The 14,108-nt window shown below is 38.9% G+C and overlaps 1 protein-coding gene across 1 annotated transcript; it reads right to left on the bottom strand.

Moving 5' to 3' along the window:
• Positions 1 to 1,479: 1,479 nt before the first annotated feature.
• LOC116355412 (gastrula zinc finger protein XlCGF17.1-like) lies at positions 1,480 to 6,676 on the bottom strand. Its single transcript, XM_031799107.1, has 3 exons — positions 6,589 to 6,676; positions 2,734 to 3,123; positions 1,480 to 2,649 (listed from the first exon to the last, which is right to left on the bottom strand). The coding sequence occupies exons 1-3, from the start codon at positions 6,674 to 6,676 to the stop codon at positions 2,126 to 2,128; spliced, it is 1,002 nt and encodes a 333-aa protein (XP_031654967.1). The 3' UTR covers positions 1,480 to 2,125.
• Between the last annotated feature and the right edge of the window lie 7,432 nt (positions 6,677 to 14,108).

The raw sequence follows: 14,108 nt of genomic DNA, 5'->3' as shown, positions 1-14,108 counted from the left end.
TGCATCCTACGTACTAACGAGCTACACGTGTTAATGAGCTACACGTGTTAACGAGCTATATGTGCTAACGAGCTATACGTGCTAATGAGCCATATACGTGCTAATGAGCCATATATGTGCTAACGAGCCATATACGTGCTAAAGTCCAACCTCAAAACATAAATGGAAAAACCAAAGCCTGTAAAACCTTCCCCTTTAAGACAACAAATATATCCTATATTTTTGTTGGACAAGTTTGCTCACCACCAACAGAAAACAACATACATTTCACATTATAATCAACTACAATGCTTCACCTTCACCAATATAAACATAGTGTCTACTGGCTGTCAACAATTAAAAACAAGAAGAAAAAATAACATTTCTGAATAATAATATACAATCGTATACATTTTTTTCTCCTTTTTCCTTCTATAGAATCCTAAAACTCACCTCCCCTTGGAACGAGCCCAAACAAAAATATACAGGAAAAACGTGCAGTCAAAATAAACTGTGATCCATTGCAACTCACTGCCTAAACGCAAAACACCATTTTAAAATTTTTATTCCCCCCCCAATTGTTTAGTAGCTACTATCTTGTCTCATCGCTACAACTCCCGCAAGGGCTCGGGAGCGACGAAGGTTGAAAGTCATGCGTCCTCCGATACACAAGCCAACCAAGCCGAACTGCTTCTTAACACAGCGCGCATCCAACCCTGAAGCCAGCCACACCAATGTGTCGGAGGAAACACCGTGCACCTGGCAACCTTGGTTAGCGCGCACTGCGCCCGGCCCGCAACTGGAGTCGCTGGTGCGCGATGAGTCAAGGATATCCCTACCGGCCAAGCCCTCCCTAACCCGGACGACGCTGGGCCAATTGTGCGTCGCCCCACGGACCTATCGGTCGCTTAACCACTATGCCACCCGGGAGTCCCAACACAAATCTTTTTGACTGCCCGCCCTTGAGACAATCAGCAACCAAGTTGTCCTTACCACGGACATGTCTGATTTCAAGAGGAAACTCCTGCAATATCCGTAGTAACTTTCCATCTCACTGCAGAGTTTCTCGCCCTTTTCAGGATTCACGAGATAGGCATGTTGTTGGATCGGGCCCCAGTCCCCAATGTCATGTTCTAGTACATTTGGGTTGGCACATCTGAGAAGGAACCCTGATATTTTAAAAGCACAAAGTCAATATAATGTCAATATTTCACAATGTCAATATAATTGTACCCAAAAATTGTCAGCTGGTTGCATAAATAATTATGATTACTAAATGTTACATAAATTGTAAATATGAAAATCAAAACCAAATGTAAACCCCTTTGTTAATATGTATTGGCAATAATGAACTTAATGGTGAGACATGGAATAATTAAACATGTATCTTTTGTCAGGCTGAATGTTTGAAATGAGGTGATTTGAGACATGCTTCTTCAGTAGTGGAATAAAGACAATTAGCATTTGAATGTTGTAAAGAAATACTGGAGTGATGTAGGATTGTTCATAAAATGTATTATAGACCAATTTATTACACTGCGTCCATGTGTATAGTCTCCAAGTATGTTGAAATTAAGTTGTTTTCAAGTCATTGAAAAATCTACCCAAAAAGACATCTTTTCAACTTTCACCTACAACCGAACATATATTGGACGTCGGGCATAGTCTTATTTTCAACGTCTTTTCAATTACATTTTGCTAAATTGGAATAGCGCAATGTCAAAACACAGTTTTAACGTGTCCAAATCAATAACCAATATGCAGAAACAGTTTGTGATATATTGAAAACCTAAACATTTTGGAGTGTTTCAATGTTATTCCAGTGGATCACCAACGTGGTAAACTGCTAGCTACATTGTGATTTCAGTTGGTCACCAACGTGGTAAACTGCTAGCTACATTTTGAAGTGTTGCATTTAGATTCCAGTGGGTCACCAACGTGGTAAGTGTAACAAACTCTTTTTTGTTAGTCAATTTTTGTTCAATCACATAAATAGTAACTCTTTCAATTCAGAGCCTGGATTGTTTCCATGAGGCTAAAATCAATTGAACAGGGGGCAAACATTTAGGGTTCTACGTTGACATTCATTAAAATACTACTGATATAATGTTAAAATAATCTACATTGTGACATTATTTCATTGATATCATGAAACAACTCCTTCATGTATTTTCTGATGTTTGATCAGAGATCTTTTACTAGAGTATCTCTTCCCACATTGATCACAGCTATAAGGTTTCTGTCCTGTGTGTGTTCTCTGGTGTACAGTCAGTTGGCCAGATTGACCAAAACTCTTCCCACATTGATCACAGCTATAAGGTTTCTGTCCTGTGTGTGTTCTCTGGTGTACAGTCAGTTGGCCAGATTGACCAAAACTCTTCCCACATTGATCACAGCTAAAAGATTTCTCTCCTGTGTGTGTTCTCTGGTGTATAGTTAGTTTGCTAGATGTAGTAAAACTCTTCCCACATTGATCACAGCCATAAGGTTTCTCTCCTGTGTGTGTTCTCTGGTGTATAGTTAGATTGCTAGATGTAGTAAAACTTTTCCCACATTGATCACAGCCATAAGGTTTCTCTCCTGTGTGTGTTCTCTGGTGTATAGTTAGATTGCTAGATGTAGTAAAACTCTTCCCACATTGATCACAGCTATAAGGTTTTTCTCCTGTGTGTCCCCGCTGGTGTCCTATCAGGCTGCTTAAGTGAGAAAAACTTGTCCCACATTGATAACAGCCAAAAGGTTTCTCTCCAGAATGTATTCTCTGGTGTGATTTCAGGGTTTCTAGCAGAATAAATCTCTTCCCACATTGATCACAGGCGTAAGGTTTCTCTCCTGTGTGTGTACACTGGTGTATAGTTAGATAGCTAGATGTAGTAAAACTCTTCCCACATTGATCACAGCCATAAGGTTTCTCTCCTGTGTGTATTCTCTGGTGTATAGTTAGATTGCTAGATGTAGTAAAACTCTTCCCACATTGATCACAGCTATAAGGTTTCTCTCCTGTGTGAATTCTTTGATGTATTTTAAGGTTTGATAAAGAGTTTAATCTTTTCCCACAGTCAGAGCAGCAGTGAGATTTCGTTCCTGTGGGTCTCTGCTGGTGTTTCTTGAGGAGTGCTGATCTGGAGAGACTTTTCTCTGCCTCGTCAGCATCATGATGTTGCTGAGGCTCCCCAGAGGATCCACGATAGTCACGTCTCTCTACTGTGTGAACGACAAAGTCAGACAGATGGTTAAAGGCCCACAACAGCAGAAATCCACTGTTTATTTGAGGTAAAAGGTGATGCTCAGAGCGTACCTATGAAGTTGTACATCAATTCACATCTGTTAAATTTGATAATTAAGACAGTCAAGACAGCAACAATAGTCAGATTTAGTCTTGTTTTCACATTAGTAGTAACATCGATGATTGCAGGCTAGAAATAAGTTTTTCAAGTTGTTGAAATCCTAAGCAGTGTGCCAGACGACTTTAGGCCCCTTACTGTGTTTGCTAAAATTGCGGCACGAGGGCAATGCACACACAAATTGGTTGCAGAAACTCCTCCATGCTAATGAGGAAACCACTAGTTATGGATGTAGTATATCTGCCTGGAACCAAAATGGTGAGCGAAGATTTTAGATTTTCACAATGTATTCTGAACACTACAGTGCAAGATCAGGAGTGCTACTCAAGGAAACCTCCATTAAAATTAAGCTCTGTGTCTATTCACTAATTCATCACCATGGGGGAAAACTCAGGGGAGTTCTCATAGGCTGACAGCAAATATAGCCAGGTTGATTATGAGTGTATTTCACACTACTATTGGATTATACAGTGGGGCAAAAAAGTATTTAGTCAGCCACCAATTGTGCAAGTTCTCCCACTTAAAAAGATGAGAGAGGCCTGTAATTTTCATCATAGGTACACTTCAACTATGACAGACAAAATTAGAAAAAAAAATCCAGAAAATCACATTGTAGGATTTTTAATGCATATATTTGCAAATTATGGTGGAAAATAAGTATTTGGTCACCTACAAACAAGCAAAATTTCTGGCTCTCAGAGACCTGTAACTTCTTCTTTAAGAGGCTCCTCTGTCCTCCACTCGTTACCTGTATTAATGGCAACTGTTTGAACTTGTTATCAGTATCAATGACACCTGTCCACAACCTCAAACAGTCACACTCCAAACTCCACTATGGCTAAGACCAAAGAGCTGTCAAAGGACACCAGAAACAAAATTGTAGACCTGCACCAGGCTGGGAAGACTGAATCTGCAATAGGTAAGCAGCTTGGTTTGAAAAAATCAATTGTGGGAGCAATTATTAGGAAATGGAAGACATACAAGACGACTGATAATCTCCCTCAATCTGGGGCTCCACGCAAGATCTCACACCGTGGGGTCAAAATGATCACAAGAACGGTGAGCAAAAATCCCAGAAACACACAGGGGGGACCTAGTGAATGACCTGCAGAGAGCTGGAACCAAAGTAACAAAGCCTACCATCAGTAACACACTACGCCGCCAGGGACTCAATCCTGCAGTGCCAGACGTGTCCCCCTGCTTAAGCCAGTACATGTCCAGGCCCGTCTGAAGTTTGCTAGAGAGCATTTGGATGATCCAGAAGAAGATTGGGAGAATGTCATATGGTCAGATGAAACCAAAATATAACTTTTTAGTGAAAACTCAACTCGTCGTGTTTGGAGGACAAAGAATGCTGAGTTGCATCCAAAGAACACCATACCTACTGTGAAGCATGGGGGTGGAAACATCATGCTTTGGGGCTGTTTTTCTGCAAAGGGACCAAGACGACTGATCCGTGTAAAGGAAAGAATGAATGGGGCCATGTATCGTGAGATTTTGAGTGAAAACCGGGCAACGAAGGAGTGGCTTCGTAAGAAGCATTTCAAGGTCCTGGAGTGGCCTAGCCAGTCTCCAGATCTCAACCCCATAGAAAATCTTTGGAGGGAGTTGAAAGTCCGTGTTGCCCCGCAACAGCCCCAAAACATCACTGCTCTAGAGGAGATCTGCATGGAGGAATGGGCCAAAATACCAGCAACAGTGTGTGAAAACCTTGTGAAGACTTACCGAAAACGTTTGACCTCTGTCATTGCCAGCAAAGGCTAAATAACAAAGTATTGAGATAAACTTTTGTTATTGACCAAATACTTATTTTCCACCATAATTTGCAAATAAATTCATAAAAAAAATATTTTTCTATTTTGTCTGTCATAGTTGAAGTGTACCTATGATGAAAATTACAGGCCTCTCATCTTTTTAAGTGGGAGAACTTGCACAATTGGTGGCTGACTAAATACTTTTTTTGCCCCACTGTAATTGTAAGGCTTGCTTGAATCACCTGCTTAAAATGTTTGTGTTATTGTCTCAAATCAACTGCTTTATAGTTCAAAAAATACTTCAACCAGTAAAATTCTCTTTGGCTAGCTTTGCGATCAGCCTGAAAATAAGGGTTTGTACACTAAGTGTTTAACAAATTGGCACATTACTGCACCTAACAATAACATAGACCTACTGTAGGACCCATAACTCCATCCAACAATAACATAGACCTAAGACTATAAATCATTTAATATTTCAGGTGAAACATGGAAACTAAAATGTCTTTGTCATGACATTTCATAACCAGATAATTTTGTGAATAATCCCACTAGACTACTCTGTAATGGGTTGTCATTCTAAATGTCCCGAATATGGGAAAATAGCTCTGTGTGTTGTACAATAGCCTATCCATCAAGGGACAATTCTCTACACATTATGAGCTAAGTATCTCTGTGTCCAAACAGACTTACGGGACCCTACAGTAAATCAAGCAGACAATAACACATTACAAACATCAATTTGTTAGGGATGTTGGATCCAACGTGGAGCACGGCATAACTGTCTTTACCAGAGTAATGAATGAAGAAGCACTTTGGTTGTTGTTGCATGTCGTGATGTTTGTCACATGACTGTCATTCGAAAATGATTTCCTGGATCAGCTGATGATAGTTGAACATGTGACTGTAACTAAACAGCTACAGTATTAAGAATGATGTGTAATTATTGAAGAACCCGCATTAATGACAGTGTCCATTTGGGTGTTGTCAATAACCTAAACCACAAGGCCAAATCTTCACTGGAGGAGCTTACCAAGATGACATTGAATGTTCCCGAGTGGACTAGTTACAGTTTGGACTTAAATCGTCTTGAAAGTCTATAGCAAGACTTGAAAATGGCTTTTTAGCAATGATTAACAACCAACTTGACAGAACAGGAAGGATTTAAAAAAGAATAATGAATTTCACATGAAGATCAGTTGCCTATTGGATGACATCGCGACTTCCTATCAAAGCCAACTCCTTGAATGCCTTACTATGACAACACTCACTCCCAGTTTGCAGTTGTCTAAAAAAACAATATTTTGCTCAAAACATTTATTTGTTTCCCTTTAGTGTGTTTATACATTACTGTATTTATATATCACTTTATTTTATTTATCACTGGAGCACGTCATGAACAATTTCGACAGTACAAAAACATATTCAAGTGTAGAATGCCCTTTTAAAAATCACACATTAGTTTAACAATTGCAGAGTTTTGAGTCCCTGTTTTTTAAGATAGTACTCACTGTATTTACTGGTGTTAATCAGATCTCCAGTCTTCTCTTCTTCGTCCTCCTCTAATGTGACAGTAATCTCCCCCTCTTCATCCTTCATTCCAAAAACGTCTTCATCTTCTTTCACTTCATCCTCTATTCCAAAAACTACATCCTCCTCTTCTTTCACAGTAACATCCTCCTCCTCTTTCACTCTGAACGCGTCTTCCTCCTCTTCTTTCACGGTAACAGCCTCACCCTCTACTTGTTTTTGTATTTTAACAGCCTCCTCTTCCTCTTTCACCAGAGCTTCTTTCTCCGTCCAGCAGAGAAAAGGATGAGAGTAGCTTAGTGAACTCATGTTCGGGGATAATAGCTAGTTAGCATTAGCTACCAGACTAGTGCTAACTTAACCAGCCAGCTAGTTGACTTACAACGTAACTATTAAATTAAATGGGCATCTAGTTGTTTCCACATAAGTATGTTTAAATCATAGTGGCATTTAAACCACGAAATTGTCTAAAGATCTTGAATGTTCCGACTTTGTTGTCTAGCGAGCTATCGAGGTGGTTGCAGTTGTTCCGTCCACGAGATTATACGTCACACTGGAAACATCGCCTGAAAGACACATATCGCCATCTGCTGTCTGGAGGGAGGAAACGCAGTTGAGGAGGGAAAAGTTTTTTTATTCTTCATTGAATTATAATATTATAAAGCAGTTTAGGGAAACCTTTTTTCTCTCCATTAAATGTGAATATTATATCAACACGTACAAAGAGCAACAAGTGTTGTTTGATTAGTTCAGATTTTTTATGAGAATTTAAAACATCTACTCCACATCTGTATTTCTGATTCAGTCAAATATCAAAATATATACATCAAATATATCAAAATAAGCACCTAGTTAATGATACCCTTGATCAAGATGAGCAAAAATGTATGTATAAAATAAATAAATAAACTTTACCCACTACCAGGATATTTTAGCCCAAAACCGGGTTACCTCTCTGCTAGGAGGCTGAAACTTGGCCATAAGTGCATCTTCCAGCAAGACACATCAACATCCAGAAATAAACTGTTAATTTGGCACAAATTCTACATTTTTTATGGCCATCTCAGTCTTCGGACTTAAACTTAATTGAAAACCTGTGGTTTGAATTGAACAGGGCAGTCCACAAGCGCAGACTAAATAAATCAAGGACATGGAGAGATCAAGTAAGGAGGAATGATCTAAGATCCAACCCAATGTGTTCTTTAATCTCATAAAACATTTGAGTGTCGTTAACCTCCCAAGGGGAAGGTGCTGGAGTATTGAAAACATGGGTAGCAATAATTCTGATTCCTACCTTTTGAGAATTACATGTTAAAATAAATCACTTTCTCTGAGCAATTGTATCATAATAAAATAATATAAATTTCCCTTTATTTTTTTGTGTGTAAGAATACATCATGTAGATGTACAGTGGGGAGAACAAGTATTTGATACACTGCCGATTTTGCAGGTTTTTCTACTTACAAAGCATGTAGAGGTCTGTAAACAAAGGAAAATAAAGGTCAGAACGTGACACGGGTCTGTGAGAGCCAGAATTCTTACTGGTTGGTAGGTGATCAAATACTTATGTCATGCAATAAATTGCAAATTAATTACTTAAAAATATACAATGTGATTTTCTGGATTTTTGTTTTAGATTCCGTCTCTCACAGTTGAAGTGTACCTATGATAAAAAATTACAGACCTCTACATGCTTTGTAAGTAGGAAAACTTGCAAAATTGGCAGTATCAAATACTTTTCTCCCCACTGTATATAATGAACAGACTAGGTCTATACTGCTCCTACATGGTGTAACAATACATCACGTAGATGTATATAATGAACAGACTAGGTCTATACTGCTCCTACATGGTGTAACAATACATCACGTAGATGTATATAATGAACAGACTAGGTCTACACTGCTCCTACATGGTGTAACAAAAGTTTGGGGTCAGTAAGAAGTGTCCTTGTTTTTGAAATAACATTTTTTTAAATTGTCCATTTAAAATAACATAAAATTGATCAGAAATACAGTGTAGACATTGTTAATGTTGTAAATGACTATTGGAGCTGGAAACGGTAGATTTTTTATGGAATATCGGCATAGGCATACAGAGGCCCATTATCAGCAACCATCACTCCTGTGTTCCAGTGGCACACTATGTTCGTTAATCCAAGATGATAATTTTAAAAGGTTAATTGATCAGTAGAAAACTCTTTTGCAATTATGTTAGCACAGCTGAAAACTGTTGTGCCGATTTAACAAAGCTTTTGTAAACAGTGTGTGGGCCTTGTTCTTTAACAAAGCTTGTGTGGGCCTTGTTCTTTAACAATGCTTTTGTAAACATTGTGTGGTCCTCCTTGTTCATTAACAAAGCTTTTGTAAACAGTGTGCAGGCATTCTTGTTCTTTATCAAAGCTTTTGTAAACAGTGTGTGGTCCTTCTTGTTCTTTATCAAAGTTTTTGTAAACAGTGTGTGGGCCTTGTTCTTTAACAAAGCTTTTGTAAACAGTGTGCAGGCCTTCTTGTTCATTAACAAAGCTGTTATAAACAGTGTGCAGGCCTTCTTGTTCATTAACAAAGCTTTTGTAAACAGTGTTGTTGCATAACAATCAGGCAGTAGAACAACAATAATCACCACCCTCTTGACCAATCTTCCCTCCCCCTAACATTGGGTTTGATTGAGACCCTGTCAGTGTGCCAGGTGGACATTGGGTTTGATTCAGACCCTGTCAGTGTACCAGGTGGACATTGGGTTTGATTCAGACCCTGTCAGTGTACCAGGTGGACATTGGGTTTGATTCATACCCTGTCAGTGTACCAGGTGGACATTGGGTTTGATTCAGAACCTGTCAGTGTGCCAGGTGGACATGGGGTTTTATTCAGACCCTGTCATTGTACCAGGTGGACATTGGGTTTGATTCAGACCCTGTCAGTGTGCCAGGTGGACATTGGGTTTGATTCAGAACCTGTCAGTGTGCCAGGTGGACATGGGGTTTGATTCAGACCCTGTCAGTGTACCAGGTGGACACTGGGTTTGATTCAGACCCTGTCAGTGTGCCAGGTGGACATTGGGTTTGATTCAGACCCTGTCAGTGTACCAGGTGGACATTGGGTATGATTAAGACCCTCCCCGCATGGCCAGAAATGTATTCCAAGGTCAGTAACTAATAACCACCACAGACCTTTCATGCATGACTAAAAACACCTACGTATTAGATTTACTGCCATTGTCTAGTATGTCACCACCTCAGACACCATTCACAATACTGGCTGAGGTACGAGTAAAATATGAAATGTTATTTCCTAACCATTCACAATGCTGGCTGAGGTACAAGTAAAACATTACATATTATTTCCTAACCATTCACAATGCTGGCTGAGGTACGAGTAAAACATGACATATTATTTCCTAACCATTCACAATGCTGGCTGAGGTACGAGTAAATCATGACATATTATTTCCTAACCATTCACAATGCTGGCTGAGGTTTGAGTAAAACATGACATATTATTTCTTAACCATTCACAATGCTGGCTGAGGTATGAGTAAAACATGACATATTATTTCCTAACCATTCACAATGCTGGCTGAGGTACGAGTAAAACATGACATATTATTTCCTAATTGTCAAAAAATCCCCACTCCTTTATCAACCTGTCTCTCACTGTTTAACCAGAATAACATGAGTTGTGCCCTTCAAACTGTTAGAATGTTAGTCCATAATCATATTTAGCTACTTAGATGTCATGTATTGTCAAGTTATGTTCTCTATAATGAAACATCACCAAGTGAAATAAAGTTGATAAGATACTCTTAATAGACATTAAATAAAAAATGGTCGTTCAGAAATCATTCATTATTATGTTGCTCTGATGAAATGAACAACATTTTTCACAATCATTACCACTGCTGATATTCACATCGAATAATTACAAGGATCATATTTCTCAGTTGCATTGACCTGCAGACATCAGACACCACCGCTCTCTTATGCACATGTGACTGAAATGTAACCAATCAGAAAAATCACTGAGACAATTTGATGGCCAAATAAAAAAAACAGCACGTTTCTGCACGTATCCAATTGGATAATTCCAGTACAGTACATGTCTAGAGGGATAATTCCAGGACAGTACATGGGTAGAGGGATAATTCCAGTGCAGTACATGTGTAGAGGGATAATTCCAGTGCAGTACATGTGCAAAGGGTGTAGAGGTATAATTCCAGTACAGTACATGTGTAAGGGGATAATTACAGTACAGTACATGTGTAGAGGGATAATTCCAGTGCAGTACAGTGCATTTGTAGAGGGATAATTCCAGTGCAGTACATGTGCAGAGGGATAATTCATAATTCTCTCGGATTCTAACATGCAAGACTACAAATCCCTGCAAGCTTCTGCATGTCATCTATAGCCGACACCTTTCACAGAACAGTTCACAGAATTGTCCATTGAAATACATTTTCACAATTGAATCATTGCTACCTTAAGGCCTGATTGGTGGAGTGCTGCAGAGATGGTTGTCCTTCTGGAAGGTTCTCCCATCTCCACAGAGGAACTCTGGAGCTCTGTCAGAGTGAACATTGGTGTCACAATTCATGTGTATAGGTGGCAGGGAAGTCAGGCACAGGAGAATTCAACTTGGTAAAATGGAGTAATTTAATAAAACAAAACATAAACCATAAATACAAAATTTAACAAATTGTGTATGAGGACTCGTCGCGCACCAAATACAAACAACACGACACTGAACATTAAACAATCTCTGACAAAGACATGATGGGAAACAGAAGGTTAAATACAAAACAGGTAATGAATGGGATTGAAACCAGGTGTGTAGGAAGACAAGACAGAACCAATGGAAAATGAAAAATGGATCAATGATGGCTAGAAGACCGGTGACGTCGACCGCCGAGTAAGGAGAGGCATCGACTTTGGCAGAAGTCGTGACAATCGAGTTCACCTCCCTGACCAAGGCCCTTCTCTCCCAATTTCTCAGTTTGGCCGGGCAGCCAGCTCTAGGAAGAGTCTTGGTGGTTCCAAACTTCTTCCTTTTAAAAATGATGGAGGCCACTGTGTTCTTGGGGACCTTCAATGCTGAAGACATTTTTTGGTAACTTTCCCCAGATCTGTGCCTCAACACTATCCTGTCTCAGAGCTCTATGGACAATTCCTTTGACCTCATGGCTTGGTTTTTGCTCTGACATGCATTGTGAACTGTGGGATCTTATATAGACAGGTCTGTGCCTTTCCAAATCATGTCTAATCAATTGAATTAAATTAGGCTCCAATCAAGTTGTAGAAACATCAAGGATGATCAATGGAATCAGGATGCATCCGAGCTCAATTTGGAGTATCACAGCAAAGGGTCTGAATACTTATGTAAAATGATTCCATTTTAGAATAAGGCTGTAACGTAAAAAAAAGTGGAAAAGTTGAGGGGTCTGAATACTTAACGAATGCACTGTATACCGCTGGCAGAGTTTTCTACCATTGGCAGTTTTGCACACAGTCACGTGATACGTGGTATAGAAAAGTCCAATCTTATGAGAATTCATGGGAGGCACTATACTGTGTGTCTACAGGTGTCTATCTGGTCAAAACCACTGAAACAGGTGCCCCTCCACCGTGATTTTTCATATTGCAAATGTAACACAAGTCAACATCCAAAAGTATAATTTTAAAAACTGAACAATTTTTCAAAAACGTATCACCCCTTAAAACCTCTTAAGCCTACGGGGGCGCTATTTCATTTTTGGATAAAAAGACGTTCCCGTTTTAAGCGCAATATATCGTCACAAAAAGATGCTCGACTATGCATGGAATTGGTAGCTTTGGAAAGAAGACACTCTGACGTTTCCAGAACTGCAAAGATTTTCACTGTGAGTGCCCCAGAACTCATGCTACAGGCGAAACCAAGATGTTTCTGCAACCAGGAAATGAACAGGATTTCTGAGGCTCCGATTTGCATCATCTCCTTATATGGCTGTGAATGGGACAGGAATGAGCCTACCCTTTCTATCGTTTCCCCAAGGGGTCTGGAGCATTGTGACGTATTTGCAGGCATATCATTGGAAGATTGACCATAAGAGACTACATTTTCCAAGTGTCCCGCACGGTGACCTGCGTGGAAATTGATGCGCAAAACTCAGGTGCTGGTATTTTTCCATGGGATTCAGAGAAAAACCATGCTTCCACGAACGGCATATCAATGAAGAGATATGTGAAAAAACACCTTGAGGATTGATTCAAACAACGTTTGCCATGTTTCGGTCGATATTATGGAGTTAATTCGGAAAAAAGTTAGACGTTTTGGTGACTGAATTTTCGGTTCGTTTCGGTAGCCAAATGTGTAGTAACAAAACGGAGCGATTTGTCCTACACAAAGAATCTTTCAGGAAAAACTGGACATCTGCTATGTAACTGAGAGTCTCCTCATTGAAACATCTGAAGTTCTTCAAAGGTAAATTATTTTATTTGATTACTTTGCTGGTTTTTGTGAAAATGTTATGTGGTAAATGCTACGCTAAATGCTAAGGTAGCCATCAACACTCTTACACAAATGATTGATTTTCTATGGTTCAAAAGCATATTTTGAAAATCTGAGATGACAGTGTTGTTAAGAAAAGGCTAAGCTTGAGAGCAGGCATATTTATTTCATTTCATTTGCGATTTTTAGAAATCGTTAACGTTGCGTTATGGTAATGAGCCTGAGGGTGTAGTCACGCTCCCGGATCCGGTATCGGTAGTTCAGAAAGGTTAAAAAAGTGCTTTCTGGACCGTTTTCTTTCCATTTTTTTTGTCAATTACACATGTGTAAGAACTGTATGAATATACTTTTGTCCAATTTTATTATCATATTTTATTTATTTTTTACTTGTGCATAAGGCATATGTTTTGTCCATTTGCAATATGATTTCATAGGAAGTCAAAAGTAAAATAGCAAAAAAAGATCTAAAACGTGAATAAGAACTGTATAAGAACTGTATCAACAAATTTTTGTCATATTTTATTATCATTTAAAAAAAACTTGTGCATAAGGCATATGTTTTCTCCATTTGCAATATGATTTCATAGGAAGTCAAAAGTCCAAATTGGGAACTTTTTTTCAAAAACTTATCACCCCCTTTAAAAAGTGCTTTCTGGGCGATTTATCGAAATTCTTTTGATTTTATTTTGTCAATTAATCATGTGTAAGAACTGTATGAATATACATTTGTCAAATTTTAATATAATATTTTTTTTTAACTTGTGCATAAGTTTTGTCCATTTGCAATATGATTTCATAGGAAGTCAAAATATGAAAGATTTGAAAATGCGAAATCAGGATGTTATGTCCATTTGCCATGTACCATCACGAATTTGACATGCTCAAAAATCTTGCAGAAATGCAAAATTGACTGGCCTGATGAACACAGGATGGCCGGGCAGTGATAGTGGTTCCTCTCCATCGCTCGTTGTGTTGATTTCATCATGTCCATTTGGTGATGTTTTTTCACTGCTGCAAATGCA

The sequence above is a fragment of the Oncorhynchus kisutch genome, linkage group LG20, assembly GCF_002021735.2.
Source record: "Oncorhynchus kisutch isolate 150728-3 linkage group LG20, Okis_V2, whole genome shotgun sequence".
In the NCBI taxonomy this organism is placed as follows: domain Eukaryota; kingdom Metazoa; phylum Chordata; class Actinopteri; order Salmoniformes; family Salmonidae; genus Oncorhynchus; species Oncorhynchus kisutch.
Note: the sequence above shows the minus strand (reverse complement) of the source record. Positions and strands in the feature narration are given on the sequence as shown.